Consider the following 20,760-nt stretch of genomic DNA (forward strand, 5'->3'; position numbering starts at 1 on the left):
GTTTTCCATAGTGGCTGTACCCATTTACTAGTACCTTCCATTGAGGCTGCGACCTTAACCTGGGGCAACTGGAGTTTCCAGGGTGTTTCATAAAACTGTGGGAATGGCTATTTCTCCTGGGGAAATGGCGAGAGGGACTCAAGGGGAAGTGGGAAGTGCAGGTAAATGCACACCACTCCGGGAGGCCACCGCTCACTTGGCGCCATCGACAGGGCTAGGCTAGCCTGGCTAAAGGGTGGGAGAGCCCACTTCCTTCCAGTTAGCCCAATGGGAGTGCGAACATAAAGGGAACCCTGGTTTAAAATGGAGTCGGGAGGCCAGAAGGGGGAGCCCTCAGGCACTACCCCTCTAAGTCAACCCAGACCCCAAGGGGAAGAATTGTCAATGCAAGGGGATACTCCCTTACTCCTCCCTCAGAGGAAGATTTCCTTCCCGCCCAGCAAATCAGCCAATGAGATACTGTCAGCGCCCTGAACCCCACTTTCCTCTCATGGGCTTTTCTCCTCAGCCACCTCTCCCATTGTCCTCCTGGCCGGACTTGCCTATGGTTTTTGCAACAGCTTGCTTGTCCCGAATTGCAATTCCTCTGCTATTCCCCATTTTGCTGGGAAAACAACCGGTTGCTTTAATTTTAAAAAATACATATTTTATTGATTTTTATTTATTTATTTATTTATTTATTTATTTTTTTTTACAGAGAGAAAAGGAGGGGAGTAGATAGAAACATCCATGAGAGAGAAACATCACTCCGCTGCCTCCTGCACACCTCCCCCTGGGGATGTGCATGCAACCCAGGTGCATGCCCTAGACTGGAATCAAACCTGGGACCCTTGAGTCTGCAGGCTGACGCTCTATCCAAGGAGCCAAACCGGCCAGGAGCGGTTGCTTTATTTTTAAGGTATGTAAGGTATTGCAGGAGCGGACCCCCATTTCTGCCGCGGCCATCCCCTCCAGGCCAGGCAGAAAGCCGCTGGACCAGGCCTGAGCCTCCCGCGCCGCCGGCTGCAGACCGCGGGGGCGGGCGGGCGCCCTGCGGGTCAGGAGGAGGTGAAGATGCAAACCCGGTCCCCCCACCCCGCCCCCGGCCGCGGCCGCTGCCATCTCCCATCCCCGCGCGGGGCCGGCCAGACCCGGGCCCCGCCCCGCCGTCCGCTTTCGATTCCTCGCCAGCGCCGCTCCCGCTCCGGCGACGCCGCACCGACCGCCGGAGTGCATGGCGGGCGCGGGGGCCCCGCACCCTCCCCCGGGGGCCCCGGGCGCCGCCGAGGCGGAGGACGCGTGCGGCTGGCGCTGCCCTGAGCACGGCGACCGCGTGGCCGAGCTCTTCTGCCGCAGCTGCCGGCGCTGCGTGTGCGCGCTCTGCCCGCTGCTGGGCGCGCACCGCGGCCACCCGGTGGGCCTGGCCCGCGAGGAGGCGGCGCGCGTGCAGGTGGGGGCGCGGGGGGCGCGGGGGGGTGGGGAGGCGCGGGGCGCGGGGGGGCGCGGGGGGAGGGGAGGCGCGGGCGCGGGGGGGCGCCGGCCCGGGGTCCCCTCGCCAAGGCCGGGAAGGAACCCCGAAACCCCAAGGCAACCAGGCGGCGACCTGGCTGTTGTTCCTGATGAGAGCGAATGGCCACGTCCGGGCAAAGCCAAGGCCACCAGCCAACTTGCAGGCAGGACAGGTGGGTTTGGGATGAGGACGCGGGAGCCTCGGCTGTTTCCCATATGGACCTCGTCCGCCAGGGCGCATCCACCACACTGCTCTGGGGCCAGGAGGAAACCTGCCTTTTGTAACCAGAGTAAAATCCCTTTCTATTGGTAAACAGCCTGGTAGCCTGGGACGCTAGGTAACTCCCTCCGGTTTTGTCTCCTGGAGCTCACAGAGAGGGTAGTGGACTGCCCCTCCTCCCCTTCCCTTCCCACACCCACCCCAGTTCCACAAACATAACTGGTGGGAGCTAGGACGGCCATTTTATGGATAAGAAAAGGAAAGCTCTGGAGGCAGAGGCAGGTCTTGAACCCAGGAATCCATGCGGTGGACTGCCCCCACGGGGTGCATTCTTACCTGGGAGCCCTCCCCTGTGTTTAATCTGAACTCTTGTGGCCCACTTGAGGTGGGCAGCCCCTAGTAATTGTTTGGTTCAGCAAAGACTTCTAGGTCACCCTCTGGCCTGTATGGGGGAGCCAGGAAGGGAGCAGGCCTGCCCTCGGCCCAGCAGTGGAGCATAAGGCCGGCCAAATGGGGAGGGGGCGGGGTAAAGTCCCACTGGTGGGGAAAGGGTCACAGAGCAGCCTTTGGAAAAGTGGCTAATGCAAAAAGCAGAGGTAGGGAAGGGAGCCGTTTCAGGTGGGAGGGAGAGGGGAGCACGAACCCCACAGATCTCTCACGCATTCAATCTTCTGAACCCCAATCCAGGCCAGAGGGCCACAGGCCCCTCTGGAATGCACGTCCCACAACGGGCAGCTCCCAGAACAAGGCCCAGCATGTAGTAGGCGCTCTGTTAATGTTTATTGTGTGAGTGAATTCTCTTCCCCCGTCCCCAGGCTGCTTAAAATTAACCCATACATAAGTTAAAATCCATAGGTTTCAAGATCCTACTTGAGGGACTGGAAAATCAGGTCACCAACAGGTTTGTCCTAGAAAGAGGGGGGAGGGCATCATGGTTTGAAGGATCCCTGAGGACCAGAGTGACCCTCCATCACAGCTCACCCTCTCACTTGCTGCTTGACTTTGGGCAGGGGTGAGAGGAGACGACCCCTGCAGAGGCTTGTTGTCGTGAAAGTGACGGCATTAAGCCTTTTCCCCTGATTCCTTCGCCTACAGAAACTCACGCAACAATGTTTAAGGCAGCTGGCAACCAAGAAGCAGCAGCAAGTTGGCAACAGGAACCAGATAGAAGATGCTGCTGAGAAGCTCCAGGCAAGTGGGCATTTCTTCCTTCTTCTTAGTTGAGATGTCCACGTTCCTCCCAGGACAGACTATGCAGCCGAGGAAAAATGAAAACCAGCCGCAAAGGAGATCAGGTCTGGAGGGACCTCGGGCTTCTATAATTGAGGGTGGCGATTTTCAACGGGTGTGCCCCAGGAATTTTTAAAACGTGCAATACCCGGCTATTCAGTCAAAGCATGGACTTCTTTTCCCTTAGATCAGTGGTCGGCAAACTCATTAGTCAACAGAGCCAAATATCAGCAATACAACGATTGAAATTTCTTTTGAGAGCCACATTTTTTAAACTTAAACTTCTTCTAATGCCACTTCTTCAAAATAGACTCGCCCAGGCCGTGGTAATTTTGTGGAAGAGCCACACTCAAGGGGCCAAAGAGCCGCATGTGGCTCACAAGCTGTGGTTTGCTGACCACTGCTTTAGATTACCAAATGAAAAGCTGACAACAGTCAACACAAGGCTATATGGTGTTGAATGAATGAAAATTATACCTTTTTTTTTTTTTTCAGATCGGCAGAAAAGTATATTTTTGGTTGGGCCACCACATTTTAATAATTAGTTTATGTGTGCCATTAGATGGAAAAGGTTGAAAGTCACTGATTTAGGGGACCTTTTTTAAGCAAAAGAACACAGTATCACTTGTAAGACCATGACAGGGGAGGGGCCTGAGGCTGCTGTTCCATTAGCTTGGTGGTGACTCTGCCTCCGCCCCACACCCCAGCCTTGCCCCATAATACCTCACAGGATGGGGAGCAGCCTTTCTCTCACCATCGCCAAGGCCATTCTCCTTGGAGGGACCAGTCCACCACCCGCCAGGCACCTTAACCAAAGCAAAATGCAGCTGAAGGAACACACAGACGGCTTACGTTTCACTGCCATGGTGAAAGGGGAAGGGAGGCATAAATGTACTCCACACCTGTTTGCTTTCTTTAGGCGTGCTCCTTTCCTGATGCCGTTTGTGTACATGGATCCCTCTGTGTTTTCAGTGGGAAGTCGGGGCTGATGGTATCATGAGATGCCATTTTGACTGTGAAAACGTTGCTCTGTCTCCAGGGCCTTTTATGTGGACTCAGCCAGCTTCAGCGCCCCCTCCTGGGAGTGAGGCTCTGGTAGGGTACCCTCACAGGGCCTGCCCCCTGAGAACTGGATGAGCCTCTGAGTGGCTGGCTAGGACTGTGGCAGTAACCCACAGCGGAGGTTCAGTGTCTGCAAGTCTCCGAGCAGATACAATGTGGGGTGCCCACGGCAAGATTAGAATCCACCTGCAGAGGCTGGGAGAGCAGGGTTCTGCTTAATCTAAGGTGTGGGAATGCCGAGGCCAAGCCAGGCCACGGAATTGGCTCCCTGTCTGCCCAGCATTCATTAACTGAAAGATGACTGACTACAGGACTCAGTTTGCTGAGGAAAGTTGTGAAAGGGAAAGTGAGGTATAAATATATTTCACAAATATTTACCTTGGCCCTGGCTTAATCGTTAATAGTGTCCCTCACATCTTCAAGAGGAGGGCTCCGATCTCAGGGGGATAAATCCGTTCAAAAGGATCTGGAAACAAAGTTGGGGCACCTGATGGGATGGGGGTGTTGCTTTGGGCTGTTGAGCTAGACCCGGATGGGGGCACAGGCCCACAGTCTGCAAGTCTCCGAGCAGATACAGCGCGGGGGGCCCCAAGACGAGAGTGAGGCACCATGTGGACAGTCTAAGGGGGCAGGTTTCAGCTTAATCCAAGGAATGGTTTCCTTTCTTTTAACCTCCTCCCTGATTTTCTTACCTTTGTTTTGAAATAATTGTAGATTCACAGGAAGTTGCCAAGGCAGTAAGTTTTGTGTGCCTCTCACCTCGTTTGCCCCAAGGGTTATATCTTACCTAACTCTTGTACAATTTCAAAACCAGGAAATTGACTGTGTGTGTGTGTATATGTTCTAGGTCAACTTATCACCTTTGTAGATTTGAGTAACTTCTGCTGTAACCAAAATACAGAACGGTTCCATCACTACCAAGATCTACCTCCTGCTACACCCGTATAGTCACCCCACCCAGTCCCCAACAATCCCTGACTCCTAGCAGTCACTCATTTATTCTCTATCTCTATAATTACAGCATTGGAGGATTCGTGACCATGGTATATCTCTTCATTTATTTAGGTCTTTGTTTTTTTTCATCAGTATTTTGTAGTTTTCAGCATACAATCCTGAACATGTGTTATTGGACTTACACCTAAGCGACTCTCAGAAAAATTAGTGATGGGCATGTGAAAGCTGGGAGGTATTTGTATAAAGAGTTAGATGTAGAAAAGAGGGAGGCTGTGCCCCCCCTAGGCCTACATCCCCAATGGAGCTGTCAGAGCTGAGCAATGGGCATGCTCATGAGAAGGACATGGGTTGCCTGTCCACTCTCCTCTCTAAGTTACCAGGCCGTCTCCTGTGGGCATTTATATTTCAGTTCCTGGTCAACAGCAGATTTTAAAAAAATATATATTTTTTTTTATTGAATTTTACAGAGAGGAAGGGAGAGGGATTCTCTAATTAGAAGCATTGATGAGAAAGAAACATCAGTCAGTTGCCTCCTGCACACCCCCTACTGGGGATGTGCCTACAACCAAGGTACATGCCCTTGACCAGAACTGAACCTGGGACCCTTCATTCCGCAGGCCGATGTGCTATTCACTGAGCCAACCCAGTTAGAGCTCAACAGCAGATTTTTTAAAATACAGCTATAATTCTGCCACTCCAGGCCAACCACCAGTTCACATTTTGAGACTTTTTTTTTCTGTACACGAATACTCTTTGGTATAGCATCCAGGATGGAGGGAGGCCCAGTGGCTGGTCTCCCTGTGTGACCTGGAGTCTGTGTCGTCCCCTGGCCTTCAGTAGGCATCTCCATGGTGCCCCCTGTGCCCTGGGTGTGAGCAGCCCCTGCAGAGCCCTGCGGGTGAGCGTCTGGGGCGGGCGCTGGGTTTCGGCGGGTCCAGACCGGTTGTCATGTGAGTTTTTTAGTTTTGAGGTTCCGCAAATCCAGACTCCAAGCCTGTTACTGTGTTTATTGGGTTGTTTTGCTAGTGACTCTTTCCCCCAAGACTTGGATGGATGACAAGATTCCTTGCTGCTTCCCCAGGGCAGTGGGTCCAGTTTTTCTGGTGCCTGGTTCCTGGATGGAACAGCTCTCTGTGACTCTGGCCTGATGCAGGCGGCCCCCCTCCCCGTCCCCCTGGAATAGGGCCAAGGGTCCCCCGGAGAGCCCCCCTGACTGAGCAGGCCCCAGTGCGGTGTGTCACACACACCTGTACGCCCATCCCTCCCGGGGGTCACTCAGCTCCTCTTCTGCCCACGGCTCTGACATCAAGTGCCCTCTGTTTTGGGCACCTGAGGATTTCCTTTTTTGTCGTCTGTTTGATTGTGGGTTTTTGTTGGTTTATTTATTTTTGTTTGTTTGTTTGTGGGGAGGGGGGGAGTTAACTCATTAAGTCATTTTCCTAATGTTGAACATTTAGGTCATTTCCAGCTTTTCACTAAGTAAAATAGCATTGCAGGGAACATTTCTGGCACGTTGGTTTGCTTCCTCTGGGACACATGTCCAGACGTGATGCCTCCAGTGCCACAGACACAGCATTTGTGAGAGTTCCTGTACGCTCTGCCCAGCGGTAGCCCGCGGCCTGTGGCAGCGGGGCCTGGGGACAAGCGGGCAGGACCCGGGCAGTAGCGAGGCAAAGGCCATTCGCCTGAAAATTAGCCCACAAGACAGTTTCGTAAATAAGTTAAAATCAATAAAGATCGTACAATGTCCAAAGTCTGCTGTTCAGAAGCCGATGAGCCCGGCCTACGCAACCACTCCCCCCATTTTTAAAAAAATATATATTTTATTGATTTTTTTACAGAGAGTAAGGGAGAGGGATAGAGAGTTAGAAACATCGATGAGAGAGAATCATCGATCAGCTGCCCACAACCAAGGTACATGCCCTTGACCGGAATCAAACCTTGGACCTTTCAGTCCGCAGACCGACGCTCTACCACTGAGCCAAACCGGTTTCAGTGCAACCACTCCCTTTTATAGGACAATCAAAGAGGTCATTAATCCCCAACCCACACCCATGAAATGCTTTCCTCTGACATCCTTGTTGTTGGGCTGTTTGTCCCCATCATGGCTTCTCGGGGGGGGGGCTCAGACAGGCAGGTGTAGGGAGCATTCAGTCCTTGCCTGCTACCCTGACTTTTTATTCCAACTGGGACAGGATGCCAGTATGCAGTGGTTGTGTGTGTTTTTTTCTGAATCTTCTGAATATTCCACAAGGAGCTTTTGATACCTTTATAGCGGGTGACATGAACCATATATATTTACGTTTGGTTAATGTCTGGTGAATCCAGATCTAGGAGGGATTTAGACTGTGCACCGTGTCAGGCTGACAGGCCTTGGAGATGGACCCCTCAGGCAGAGGAAATACCTGTCACTGGTCACATGGGAAGGTACAGATGGACCTGGGGCCATGGCTGTGTTTACCAAAGTCCACCCAGAAAGACAGAAGCCACTCTGAGGGTTTCACCCAGAGGAGATGGGTGCAGGGAATGGTGACAGGCACGGAAGGGGCAGGGAAGCCAGTCAGGGTGTGGTGAGGCAATTGGCCCCAGGAGGAAGCACCTTCACTCTGGGCTGCGGGGCCAAAGGGAGGGGTGGTATCAGCAGAGTGCAGAGTCCAGGGCCACCTGGGCAGGAGCCGGAACCAGAGGGGCCATCCTGTGGGAGCGGGAGGGTGGAGGGAACGCAGGGAGGCGGGATACCCTGGCTGTTCCCCTCACCCTCTGACCTCCCTCTAGTTCCTCCTCCCATTGACTAAACCAAACCCAGCCTGAAGGGGGATCCCGGCCTGCAGGACTCAGCCCTGCTGCCTCCTGAGCAGAGTGGAGGGGGAGAGGGGGGCCGGGAACAGAGCTCCCTGGGGAGTGTGTACACATCCTCACGTCCGGCTTTGTCCCTTCCCCTGTAAGGACCAGACCACGGCATGGGGTAGAGGACAGCGGGTGACATGAACCAGCCTTTGTCAGATTGAGACTAGGAAGCTGAGGGCTCGGCCAATGCCATTGTCCCAGCCGATGCCATTGGTCTCCACCACCCTGCTGGGGGTGGCCATTCCTCTGCCCCTTCCCGCCAGCCGCTGCCATGTATCAGCGTGCATGGATGTCATAGCTACTGTGGCCTGGGCAGGGCTGGCCAGCACACTGCCTCCCCTGGTGGGACGCCCCTGAGAGGCAGTCATCACAGGATTGTCCACAGTCATTCAGTTTTCGGCAAAACAGTTCTTTCCAGTCCATGTGTAAAACCCTCCACATTCCCAGGCCTGGGCTGTGTTGCTGCTCAAGTTCTTTCTCCCCCACAGTCCTTAGATCTATCTCCTCAGCCGGACTCTGTCAGGCCCTGGCCCAGCCCCAGCCCCATCCAGCTGCATCCAGCTGCATCCAGACCTCAGTTCAGTTCAATCTGGGATCCAGTTTCACTTTGAACGGTTGCAGCCTAAACCAGACCGCACTTCCTGCTTCATTGCCAGAATTCTACCTCTCCCCCTTTTTTAAACTTTGAATCATACTGCATAATCAGCCTCATATGCTTGCACCTGAAGTTTTCTTGGGGATATTTTTAGTTATAACAATGTGTATTGCCATTAAGATTGTGTTTTTTTGTTTTGTTTTGTTTTGTTTGTGGGGGGGGGGGGGGAAATAAAGATTATTTTGTAGCCCTGCCAGGGTTCCTCAGTGGTTAGAGCATGCCCTGCACACCGAAGGGTCTCAGATTGATTCCCAGTCAAGGGCATATGCCTGGGTTGCAGGTTTGATCCCTGTCCCCGGTCAGGGCATGTGTGGGAGACCCTTCGGTGTGCGGGCTGACAGTTGAATCATTGAGCAACACTGGCCAGGGCAGGACTCATTTTTAAGAAGTACCTAACCATAGCATCATCATCATCACACGAATGAAAATTAACAATAGTTTCTTAATGTCATCAACTATCCTATCCACTCAGTGGTCACATTTCCAGTTGTCTTGTAAGTGTCACATTTCGTTTGTTTGACTTAGGAGTGAAATAAAGTTTCGAGATGCACTTGCTTGATGTATTTCTTAGGTTGATGGCTCACACGTTCCTCTCTCCTCTGTGCTGAATCTTTTATTTAGATCTAGAGGCTTGATCTGATTCAGGTTCACACTTGTTGGCAAGACTACTTCATAGGTAGGGTTCTGCTGAATTTGTTTTTATATATAGGATAAGAATCTAACTTAAAATTTTTATCGAATACATGGTTAATTGCATATTGTACTAATACCATTTGTTGAATAGTTCACTCTTTCAGTAATTTGAAATGCCACCATTATTGTGTGTGTATGTGTATACGATATATATATATATATAATATATATATATATATATATATATATATATATATATATATCTTTTATAACTTATAACTCTTTTTTTTTTTTTAAGGAACATTTTTTATTTATTTTTCAATTACAATATTATTCTAGCTTCAGATGCACAGTATAGTGGTTAGACATTTCTATAACTTACAAAGTTATCACCCTGATAAGGCTAGTACCCACCTGACACTTTACATTGTTATTATAATACTAGAGGCCCAGTGCACGAAATTCGTGCATGGGGGAGGGGAGTGGGTGTCACTCAGCCCAGCCTGCACCCTCTCCAATCTGGGACCCCTCAAGGGATGTCTGACTGCCCATTTAGGCCTGATCCCATGGGCTATAACTTATAACTCTTTATTCTGTGTTCCTGATCATTTTGTCTATGCCTAAGCTGTATGGTTTTAAATCTTGTAGCAGTCTGTTTGATATTTAATAAGGCAACTCATCCTTCATTGATGTTTTTAAAGTAATTTTTTACTTTTCTTATGCTTAGTCTCCCCCACTGGGGATCGAGCCCACAAGCCAGGCATGTGCCCTGACCAGATATCAAACCAGCGACTCTTTGGTACACAGGATGATGCTCAACAAACTGAACCACACTGGCCAGGCCTCCCCCATGATAATTTAATTTTTGTTTAATCTGCTCGTTAAGACTTATTTGGGGTGTGCCCAATTTATAGACTAAGTTGGAGATAGATAACATCTTTTTTAAAAAATATTTTTAAAAATTGATTTCAAAAATAAAATAAAATAAAAAAAAACACACACAAAATAAATAAATAAATAAATTGATTTCAGAGAGGAAAGGAGAGGGAGAGAAATAGAAACATCCATGATGAGAGAGAATCATTGATCCACTGCCTCCTACACACCCACTACGGGGATCAAGCCTGTACCCTGGCGTGGCCCTGACCGGGAATCACACTGTGACCTCCTGGTTCGCAGGTTGTCGTTCGACCACTAAGTCACCGTGGCTGGGCCAAATAGCACTTTGTAGCAATGAATCTTCCACAGCCAGGGATATGTTTTTTTCTTCCATGCATTCAGATTATTTTATGTTTTTCAGTACAATTTTATACTTTTCTTTATCTAAGTCTTTGCAGCTTTTTTTTTTTTTTTCCAGTTTTATTTCTAGATACATTGTTATATCATCCATTGTTTTAAAAGGATCTTTGTTTCTCCATGCATGTTCCAATTGGGTATGGCAGGTCCTTAGGCAAGCTTGAGTTTTTGTAAGTTGATCTTGTCCTCACTGGACCTTGCTTTTACATGTCATCATAGTTTTTGCATGTTGATTATCCTGGGTTTCCTGGTTGGCACTCACATCCTCTGCAACTGGTTTTCTTTTTAGGCTCATGCAGAGTCAAGTAAAATCTGGCTGGCAGGGAAATTCACTGAACTCCGATTGCTACTTGATGAAGAGGAAGCCCTGGCCAAGAAATTAATCGATAAGAATACCCAGCTCACCCTCCAGGCCTACCGGGAGCAAATCAAGTCGTGTGAGGACCAAATTGACGTCTTGAACCGTCTCTCCGACAGAGTTTGCAGTATCAGCCAGGAGTCCGACCCTGTCCAGCTGCTGCAGGTAATGCTGGGTTTCTGCCTCACAGCTGCCACCTGCCAGCCACCACCCACATTTCATCGTGGTTCCTATGGCATTGAGCACAGTATTTACACAGTGAGTTAACACAGAGAGAATTGCCTTGTTAGTGAACAGACGTCCCTGCCCCTACACAAGCGGTCAGGAAATAGACATAGTTAGGAAGATAATGAATATCTTGGACTAATGAAATAACCTTTGCAGCCACCCTCATGGATCTTAGCTTGAATGTTGACCAGAACTCTGCAAAGTGGATATACTCACCCCACTTTACAAATGGGACTCTGAGGCCCGGGGAGGTGAAGTGACTCATTTGAGGTCACCCAGCTGGTAGGTGGCAGAGCTGGGATCGGAACCCAGGTTTCTCTGACTCTAAAGCTGCAAAGCATCATTGCCCAGGCCTCTACCGACCGGTCTATAGTCTTTATTGAAACACTCCTCCTGGAGAGGCGAGGATCTGTCAGCTACTGAGCATCCTCAAGAGCTGGGTAGCAGTTTGCTCAAAGGGGGAGAGAAGAATGGAACTCCTTGGCCACTGGGCTCTCCTGCAGGTCCTCACCTTCACCAAGAAGGAGCCTCTAAGAAACAGCCTCTGTGATGTTCATACTGTACTTAGTGAAAGCATGTGTAAAGGTGGTGTTCCTGTCTTTGAGGAACCAATACTCCGGGGCGGTCACCTGTGCCTTTGATCGCTTCCCACTCATGCACCTCTTCCTGTTCCCTTCTTCGCTATGGCTTCTGGGAAGCTCAGAGCTAGATGTGTTTCAAGCAGCTGGGCTGTGACTTCATGGCATATATTTTGTGCCTCGCCTCGCTCTGTTTTCCAGTTCACGTTCTTATCCTGGTTTCCTCTTCGCTTCACTTTTCCCACCGTAAAGGGAAATCTTGCAGGATTAGATAACTTTTGAAAGATGCTTTAAGGGCTTCTGGGTATAATGGGGGCACCAAGTCTAACCACAAATTTGCATGAGTTCTGAATATAAAATAACGCTAATAAATTCATCAATGCAAAACCAGCCAAGCCAGGCCCTGGTGGATGTTTCCACTCTTGTGCCTTTATGTGGCCTTGGTCAACTCAGCCTGTGTCTCATTGTTAGTTAACAAAAAAGATAAAAACAAACCTACATAGACACAGATAACAGCATGGTGATTACCAGGAGGGAAGGGAGCTGGGTAATGGGGGATAAATGGTGATGGAAGGAGACCTGACTTGGGGTTGTGAACACCCAGTACAATATACAGCTGATGTGTGGTAGAATTGTATATCTAAAACCTATAAATTTTATAATCCAATGCTGCCCAATAAATTCATTCTTTTTTAAATATATTTTATTGATTGTTTTATAGAGAGGAAGGGAGAGGAAGAGGGACAGAGAGCTAGAAACATCGATGAGAGAGAAACATTGACCAGCTGCCTCCTGCACACCCCCTACCAGGGATGTGCCTGCAACCAATGTACATGCCCTTGACCGCAATCGAACCTGGGACCTTTCAGTCTGCAGACCTACGCTCTATCCACTGAGCCAAAGCAGTTTAGGCACCCAATAAATTCAAAATAAAAAATACGCCTAACAAAAAATTCTGAGTGAGGTGCTGTCCTATGCACAATGGTTACTGTACTTTGATGCATTTGTTTGTTTCTTTTAAAATAATGGTACCCCTGCCCAGCTGGCATGGCTTGGTGGTTGAGCATCGGCCTATGAACTAGGAGGTCATGGTTCAATTCCAGGTCAGGGCACATGCGGGTTGTAGGCCTGAGCCCTAGTGTGGGGCATGCAGGAGGCAGCTGATCAATGATTCTCTCTCATCATTGATGTTTCTATCTCTATATCTCGCTCCCTCTCCCTTCCTCTCTGAAATCAATAAAAATAAAAATAAATAAAAATAAAAGAATGGTACCCCTTAGGAATAGCTAACTCAAAGGGCTGCTCCATGAAGAAGGTTGTTATTCCTCCATCACAGGGAGAGTTTCAAGGTTTTGTCATTTTTTTTTTTTTTTTTTAATTCTCTGGTGCCAGAGCTACTGATTTTCACCATTCATCATTCCTTCCACTTGCTCATTTATTTATTCATCAAATATTCAGGGAGCAACCTGTTCTGCCCAGGCCCCAGCTCATGCTCAGAAACAGGTATTTACAACACAGCTCAAGTGAGCTAGCAAAAGTGTGACTGAGAAGTGTCCAGTTCTGCAGAGGGGATCAGGGAAGGCTTCTAGGAGGAGGTGATAGTGAGCAGTGTGTGGGAGGATGAGGTATAGACAGAAGGATGAAGCAGAGGGGACGTTCCAGGCAGAAAGGAACCACGTGCATGTGGGAGCTTGGCGGGCTGGAGAGCCACCTGCGTTCAGCCTGGCTGGAGGTGAGCAGGGCTGCAGGTGCAGGGGACCTGGGAGACGCAGCTGGATCGGGAGGCCAGGGTTTGTTGATGAAGGGCCATGGGATTTAGACTTTGTTCTGTTAAGAGATGGGGACCAGGGGAGTATTTTGAACTGAGGAATGACAGTCTGCTGTGTGGGGTCTGCTGTGCGGTCATTCCTGGGGGCATGGCCCTGGCTGGCCGGTGGTGCCAGGGCCAGGTGCGGTAGGACCTGCACTTGGCCAGGGTTTGTTCCTGGTGCAGCTGTGGAGCCAACCTGCCCCCCCTGTGTCCCCGCAGGAGTTCACGGCCACGGAGCAGGAGCTGAAGAAGCAGATGAGCGTGGGGGAGCTGTGTCACCCCGTGCCCCAGTCCTTCGCGCCCATCAAGACCTTCTTCAAGGGCCTCGTGGAAGCCATGCAGAGCATGATACAGACGCCACTAGAGGTTCGCGTGAAGGACAGTAAGTCCCCGTGTGACCGGCTCTGTGTCCCTTACTCCCTCCCTGCCCTTTAACTCAGAGTAGGGGTGTCGAACTCAATCAGAGAAGGGGCCAAAATCTAAAATCCAGCCTAAATCGCGGGCCGAATGGTTTACTGAACAGTCATAAACTGACAATGTCATAAACTGACAGCGGAGTGCAGTGATGACAGCGCGGTGCGGGCCACATTGCAAGGCCTGGCGGGCTGGATTTGGCCTGCGGGCCTTGTGTTTGACACATGTGACTCAGAGACAGCAGGGAAGACGGCCACCCAGAATCATGTCTCCCACACAGGGGCCTTGGGCTGGGTGGTCCCGGACTCCTGGCTTGCACCCACCCCACCCTTCTGACTTCACTTCCTCCCCCTCCTGAGATGTGCTCTGCCCCTTAAAGCCACACTGCTCTGCTCCTGCCATCAGTGGTTCCTGGGATTCCGCCACACCTCCCCTCTGCCTGCTCCGGGGTCCCAGCCTGAAGGACCAACTCCTCCTCTTCCTCCGCCTGCTCACGTCCCACCGTCCCTGCAGGCCAGCACGGCTGTGCCGTGCTCACCGGGAAGCTCACCACGTCACCTTGGGCCCCTTCTGCCACTGGACTCTACCCCTCTGTCCTTTCTCTGCAGAGCCTGCCCCATCTCCTGCCTGGGTTTTTTTTTTGTTGTTGTTGTTTTTTTGCCCGGGGTGTTTTTCATACATGGATCCTTCCCTGCCTCTCATGCATGCCTGGATAGCAAGAACCATTTTGGGCCCAGCTCTGAGATTCCTGAAACAAAGCAGGTGCTCAGAAATATTCATTCATTCATTCATTCATCTCTGCTATTATGATTCATTCAGAGTATTTATGGAGCCCCTATTCCGTGCCAAGCACAGCTCTTGCCTTTGTGGTTCTCAGTCTTTTGAGGGGAAGACAGAGGACAAATGAATATGTCAGCGATAAGGGCTCCGAAGAAAAATTAAGCAGGTTAAGTGGAATAAAGAGGGAAGAGGAGGGGGTGGAGGAGAAGGAGGAGGGAAGAACTTGAGATTTTGGGCACAGAGAGGAAGCCATAGTGACTGGGCACAGACAGGGGCCATAGTGACTGGGCATAGTGGTGAGAGATGAGGTGGAAAAACTTGGAAGCTACCTTGTCACATGGGGCTGGCAGGGCAGTGCTAGCTCTGAAGATCAGGAGAAAAGGAGAAGGAAAGGGGTGAGAGGAAGCAAGGCAGAAATGGTGCAAGCACGCCCTGAACATCTCTGGGAACTGGAGGGAGGTGAGCCAGGCCCTGGCCGCAGCACAGGCCTACTTCATGAGGGAACTCAGGTGAAGGAAAGAGCGATTCTGATGGGAAATCCGGGAGCCTTGCTGGAGGAGCTGGGACTTGAGTTGGGCCTGACTCACTAAGACTTTGACAGTGGAAGAGCCAGAAAGGCATTGCACACGGAGACAAGGAAACATAACTGGGGACGCTGATGCCTGCAATGGGGCTGAGCCATGGATTTTTCTGAGCTGGTTTGTCAAAGAAGATTTTTAAAAATCCTCACCTAAGGATATGTTTATTGATTTTTTTTTTTTCCCCCAGAGAGAGTTGGGGAGAGAGGAAAACATTGAGGTGAGGACTCACCTTTAACTTCTTGTTTTCCATCTTTATCCTGGAATTTGCATTTCTGTTCTGAGGTTGCCTCTTCGTTGACTTGTTTAGTTTCTAATTGATTCTCAGGATGGTTCTGGAGCCTGCCATCTCCTCCCCATGCTCAGGGCCCACTCACACTGACCTGCCTTTGCTGAGTTTGTTCCAGACCCTGGGAGAGCATTTCTCCTCAGATCTGAGCATTGTCCTGGAGTTTTCCTGTGACTGTGGATTTGTATTTCCCACCTACATAGGCATGGTTTTGGGGGAGAGAGCTTAGATGAATTTCCAGTTTTATAATAGTTTGGGCATGTTTTATAATGTGTGCTGCCTGCATGAGCACCAGGCACTCATTTCTTACAATTCATTGCAGACATGAACTGCCAGCTCTCCAGCTTCTCTAGCACCAAGCCGGAGTCCCTGTTGAAAATCAGTCCCTCACCAGAGCGATCGCTCTTCTTGAAATGTAAGACCCCCAGGGTGAGAGGGTGGGGTGCATTGGTGGGAAGGGGGGTCATGAAATGGAGTTCCACCCTTTTTCCCTAAGAGACCCAACTTGTTGGTTTTTGGTTTTTTTTTACCATTATTATTACTTTTTATAAATGTAAAAATAATATGTTTATTTTAGAAAACAAAGGAAAGCAAAAAACTTTTTAAAATCAACTATAAATCACTGGAGAGCTTTGGGAATTCTTCTGTTCCTATCCACCTTAGTAGATATGTAGCAGTAGGTTATTACTAGTATTTGCTCTTTTTGTTTTCTTTGGCAAATGTCTATATATTGAATGTGGGTTTTTTTCAAATATGGTATCATAGTATACATACTGTTTTGTAATCTGTTTTCATTTATTGACACATTGTGAACATCTTCATTCCCTTAAAAAATTACACAGCCCTGGCTGGTGTGGCTCAGTTGGTTAGACCAGTGGTCGGCAAACTCATTAGTCAACAGAGCCAAATATCAACAGTACAACGATTGAAATTTCTTTTGAGAGCCACATTTTTTAAACTTAAACTATAGAGGTAGGTGAGGGGCGGGGCGCAGCGCTGGCCCCGCCCACCAGACGTGCGTGCTGTTCCCGCCCCCCGCAGACGCGCGCACGCCCACGCTGGACCCGGACACGATGCACGCGCGCCTGCGCCTCTCCGAGGACCGCCGGACGGTGCGTCTCGTCCTGCTGTGCCGCCTGGGGCCGTCCCCCGCGCTGCGCTTCGACACGCTGAGGCAGGTGCTGGGCAGCGACTGCTTCGCGGCGGGCCGCCACTACTGGGAGGTGGACGTGCAGGAGGCGGGCTGCGGCTGGTGGGTGGGCGCGGCCTACGCCTCCCTGCGGCGCCGGGGCGACTCGGCTGCCGCGCGCCTGGGCTGCAACCGCCAGTCCTGGTGCGTCAAGCGCTACGACCTGGAGTACTGGGCCTTCCACGACAGCCAGCGCTGCCGCCTGTGGCCCCGCGACGACCCCGACCGGCTGGGCGTCTTCCTGGACTACGAGGCCGGCGTCCTCGCCTTCTACAACGTGTCGGACGGCATGAGCCACCTCCACACCTTCCGCGCCGCGTTCCAGGAGCCGCTCTTCCCAGCCCTGCGGCTCTGGGAAGGGGCCATCAGCATCCCCCGGCTGCCCTAGGGGCTCAGATTGGAGTGGACTGCCCTTAGGCTTTCCGGGACTCTGGTTACACCCGACCCAGACGTGAGTTGTCCACTGCCTACTCTCCAAGCACACCCGTGGTCTCCTCCGCCGGCGTGCACTTTGAACAGGTCCTCTCCTAGGCTGGATTCAGACGTGCCTTTAGCATAGGTCCCCTGCTGCTGCTGCTGCTGCTCTCAGCAAACCTCCCCACCACTTACCCTACACTGCCTTTAGGCCGGGTTCCTGAAAGGACACACTCACAGGTGAGCTCTGGGCATCCTTACCAATCACAATATACTAGCCTCAAACCTCCACCTCATACAGAAGCCAGAACTGCCTGGCACATAGTAGGTGCACAATACGCGAATGCAGGAGAGTCGCCCAGCCCTGACTTGATCTAACCAGAGTCCCTGGGCTCTGTCTCTGCATTCTATGCCGCTCAGCTTGTCCATGTTTCCTCCCTTCAGAGCAGCATCAAGAGCCTCTTCATAGCGCCTGGCCTGAACCCTCTCCCGTCTTCCACCTATATAACCAGAGTGATCTGCCTAAAACCGTACTTAACCTCCCAGAACTATGAAAAGGTTCCAAGGACTCCAGGGCGGGGGAAAGCACTTCACCTCACCTTAGCATTCAGGGTTTTTGTAGGCTGCCCCTAAGCTACTTCTCAGCTAGCTTCTGCAGCTCTTTTCAGATACCCTCCAGCAGAACTGTCACATTGTGGGCCTCTGCGCCTTTGCAGCTATCCTGCCCCCTGTCCCCACGCACATTTATATGATAAAGCCTTTCTTCTTTGCCTGTCTCAGTCTTCCCAAGGCTTAACTGCCTCCAAGGGAGTCTCCCCAAGCCACTAGACTAGAATCTTAGTATCAGGGCCACAAACCTGGGAGCTATCTTTCTAACTAGATTGGAAGCTTTCTAAGGGCAGCTGTGACCTATACTCTCCCTGACCTGAGGAATTCAGTAAGTCCCTGCCCTCCCAGGCAGTGACTAACCAGCAGCTGGCTGTCATTTAGTCACAGAGCAGCTGGGCTGGGAGAGCCTGACAGATCACTCAGCCTGACCTCATTGTACATTTCGGAGACTAAGGTCCTTACCTGAAAGAAAGTTGCTGAAAGTCACCCATGGTGATTAAGGGCTAGGCCATACTCCATGCCCGAGGCAAGTTTCTGATTTGCCCTAAGCCTTTAACATGGGAGATTTTCCTGCTTATCATTCCTGGGGCTGAAGGGAAGAATCAGCAGGTGGCTGTTACTAAGCAACCACTGGCAATTTTCCCACTGTCTTAGAATCACAAGAGCAGCATGAGTGGAGTTGGGCAGCCCAGACACCCTGAGTTTCTCAGATCCCTCAGATGCACGTGTTGTCAAGGAAACGCATAGAGCCCCACTTTCCAGAAGGAAGTGACATAAACAGAGAAGGCCAAACCGGCAGGACCTCAGGGAGGCCAGCTCCTCTAGCAGGGAGGGAAAGACCTCCGTCCAGGGCCTGTGCCTCAGTTCTAAAGGTTCAGCACCCTGATTTGTCAAGTTCCCTGGACAGTTTTCAAGTTACATCGTATTAAATGTATCTTGTTAAGTGCTTGACAGGACAGTGGTAGGGTGAGGAAAACACAAAGCTGAATCTCCCTCATGGTTTAAACAGACTAAGTGCATTAATTAGTTTGAACCATAAAAAAAACTGAGAATTCCCCATAGTTTTTTACCTAAAAATGGCGCTTTCATATGGGGCAATGTAATACAATTAGAATACAAGACAGAAGGAACCTCAAAAGTGCCTTTAGTTCTAACCAAATAATTTAAAACTCTTAACTTGAATAGATGTCTAAGCACTATGCTCCAGGAATCCTGAGAAAAGGATATTTTACTGGGGATGGTCCCAAACTGAATTCAGACAGAGAGCTTTCCCGACAGAGCAGGGGTGGGGGGGTACACTTGACTCTACATCTCTGTTCATCCCTGCAAATCCAGACTGGCTCCCAACCCACAGCCAATAAGGGCTGAGTTACAAGGGCCCTTGCTCCTTGTTGGGCACTGTCCTAATGCTTTACAGCTGTGAACTCATTTGATCCTCACATCATCCCTAGGAGTTAGAAAGTTATCCCAATTGAGACACACAGGTCACACAGCTAATGGTGGAGCTGGGGTCTGTGCTTATGTCCACAAGGCTATGCTGTTAGTCTCTGGTCAGCACCTGCTCACTCTAGCCCCTCTCAGTGGGCCTGGAATGTTATACTTTTTTGCCTGTTTACTCTGTGGGGCCTGAATCTAGCTTTGGATTATCTCCCGTGGGCTCTTGAGATGAGGTCTTATACCCAGAGTGGGGATTTGAGAGTAGCAGAGACTATAAAAGTTGAAAAATAGCTTTTAGAAATATATATATATTTTATTGATTTTTTCACAAAGGAGAGGGAGGGAAACATCGATGAGAGAGAATCATCGATCAGCTGCCTCTTGCACACCCCCTACTGCAACCAAGGTACATGCCCTTGACCAGAATCGAACCCGAGACCTTTCAGTCCGCAGGCCAAGGCTCTATCCACCAAGCCAAACCGGTCCCAGCTGAAAAATAGCTTTTATCAAATGCCTACTTGGTGCCAAGGCCTGCACCAGTTGGAAAACTGGTTTTGGTCCAGTCAACTCTGACCTCAGGCTAGTAACTTTTTACTTCTCTGAGAATCCTCTGTAAAGTGGGTGTGAAAATCCTGTTACCAGTGCTGTGAATCTCAAATGAGCCAAGGTTAGGAACTAGCCTTAAAAACTTGACAGAGCTGTGCCTTGCCAGGATGTGTGAGCATCCCCAGCAGAGTTCCTGTTGTGCTTAGCACTGAGACAACTGCTACTCCGAACTGCTATCTGATGGTAGCAGGAGATTCCTTGCATATTCACAGGAGAGAACTGAGCTTCCTTGGGGTCCATGTCTGCAAGGATATTGATCATTCTTTCAGATTTGAATTTGTAGAAATTTCTTAATTGATACAGCAAATTGCTTGCAGATATGTGTAAATGACAGCAATTTTCTAATATATATGTTCACATAAAATATATCTGTCTTTTTAAATTTTTTAAATTGATTTTTCAAGAGGGAGAGGAGAGACATCTATTGGTTGGCCAGGGATTAAACCTGAATCTGGGTATGTACTCTCATTGGGAATTGAACCTGTCACCTTTGGTGTACAGGACACTTCAACTGAGTGTTTATAGGAAAAATATGAAAGGGAGAAAATATCAGCCAGAAATTGGTACTATCACACTTTAGTTCTTATATCAATTTTATGGGTTTTCTTTTACACATGAGTACAACCCAGGATTCCTATCCCACTCCTTCCACACAGACTTGAGTACCTTTCCAGAAACTGTTTTGGGATCTGCAAGAGAGGAAGGTTCTATACTCACAAGTAAATAAACTTCAAGAGGCTAATTTATGCATTTGAAAAGAGATGCACTTTGAAACAAGAGGAGTTATAGTAAACAAGGTCAAATGTGAACAAAAAGAAATATGATAGGAAATTTCTGTGAAAGGTTCATGCTGCTGTTTAAGGACATAAGACAATCTTTTTTATTAGCTGGGTTTACAATTTCATTATGGATCATAGAAGGGCTGATTTCAGCATTACCACCATATTCAAAGTCGTCACAACATGCTAACACACCAAGCCCACATTCCCCATCTCCCTTACTTGGTTCTATTCCTCCTTTACCCCCATTGCACCTACCACCTTTTCACATAGTTAAATCAACTGTGTTCATGGTTTAATGTATAG

The 20,760-nt window shown here is 49.8% G+C and overlaps 1 protein-coding gene across 3 annotated transcripts; it reads left to right on the plus strand.

Annotated features, from left to right (window-relative positions):
• The first annotated feature begins 1,093 nt into the window (after positions 1-1,093).
• Positions 1,094-20,057, plus strand: TRIM14 (tripartite motif containing 14). 3 transcript variants are annotated; one of them, XM_084898759.1, is made up of 6 exons: positions 1,118-1,429; positions 2,804-2,899; positions 10,675-10,908; positions 13,579-13,741; positions 15,743-15,835; positions 16,462-20,057. In XM_084898759.1, the coding sequence occupies exons 1-6, from the start codon at positions 1,214-1,216 to the stop codon at positions 16,995-16,997; spliced, it is 1,338 nt and encodes a 445-aa protein (XP_084754885.1). In that variant the 5' UTR covers positions 1,118-1,213; the 3' UTR covers positions 16,998-20,057. The 3 variants fall into 3 exon arrangements, with proteins under 3 accessions (XP_084754883.1, XP_084754885.1, XP_084754884.1); XM_084898758.1 differs by lacking the exon at positions 1,118-1,429 and adding an exon at positions 1,516-1,661; XM_084898757.1 differs by lacking the exons at positions 15,743-15,835; positions 16,462-20,057 and adding an exon at positions 14,153-14,742 and having other exon boundaries at positions 1,094-1,429; positions 13,579-13,725.
• The last annotated feature ends 703 nt before the right edge of the window (positions 20,058-20,760 follow it).

The sequence above is a fragment of the Pipistrellus hanaki genome, assembly GCF_964339955.1.
Source record: "Pipistrellus hanaki genome assembly, chromosome: 11".
NCBI classification, from domain to species: domain Eukaryota; kingdom Metazoa; phylum Chordata; class Mammalia; order Chiroptera; family Vespertilionidae; genus Pipistrellus; species Pipistrellus hanaki.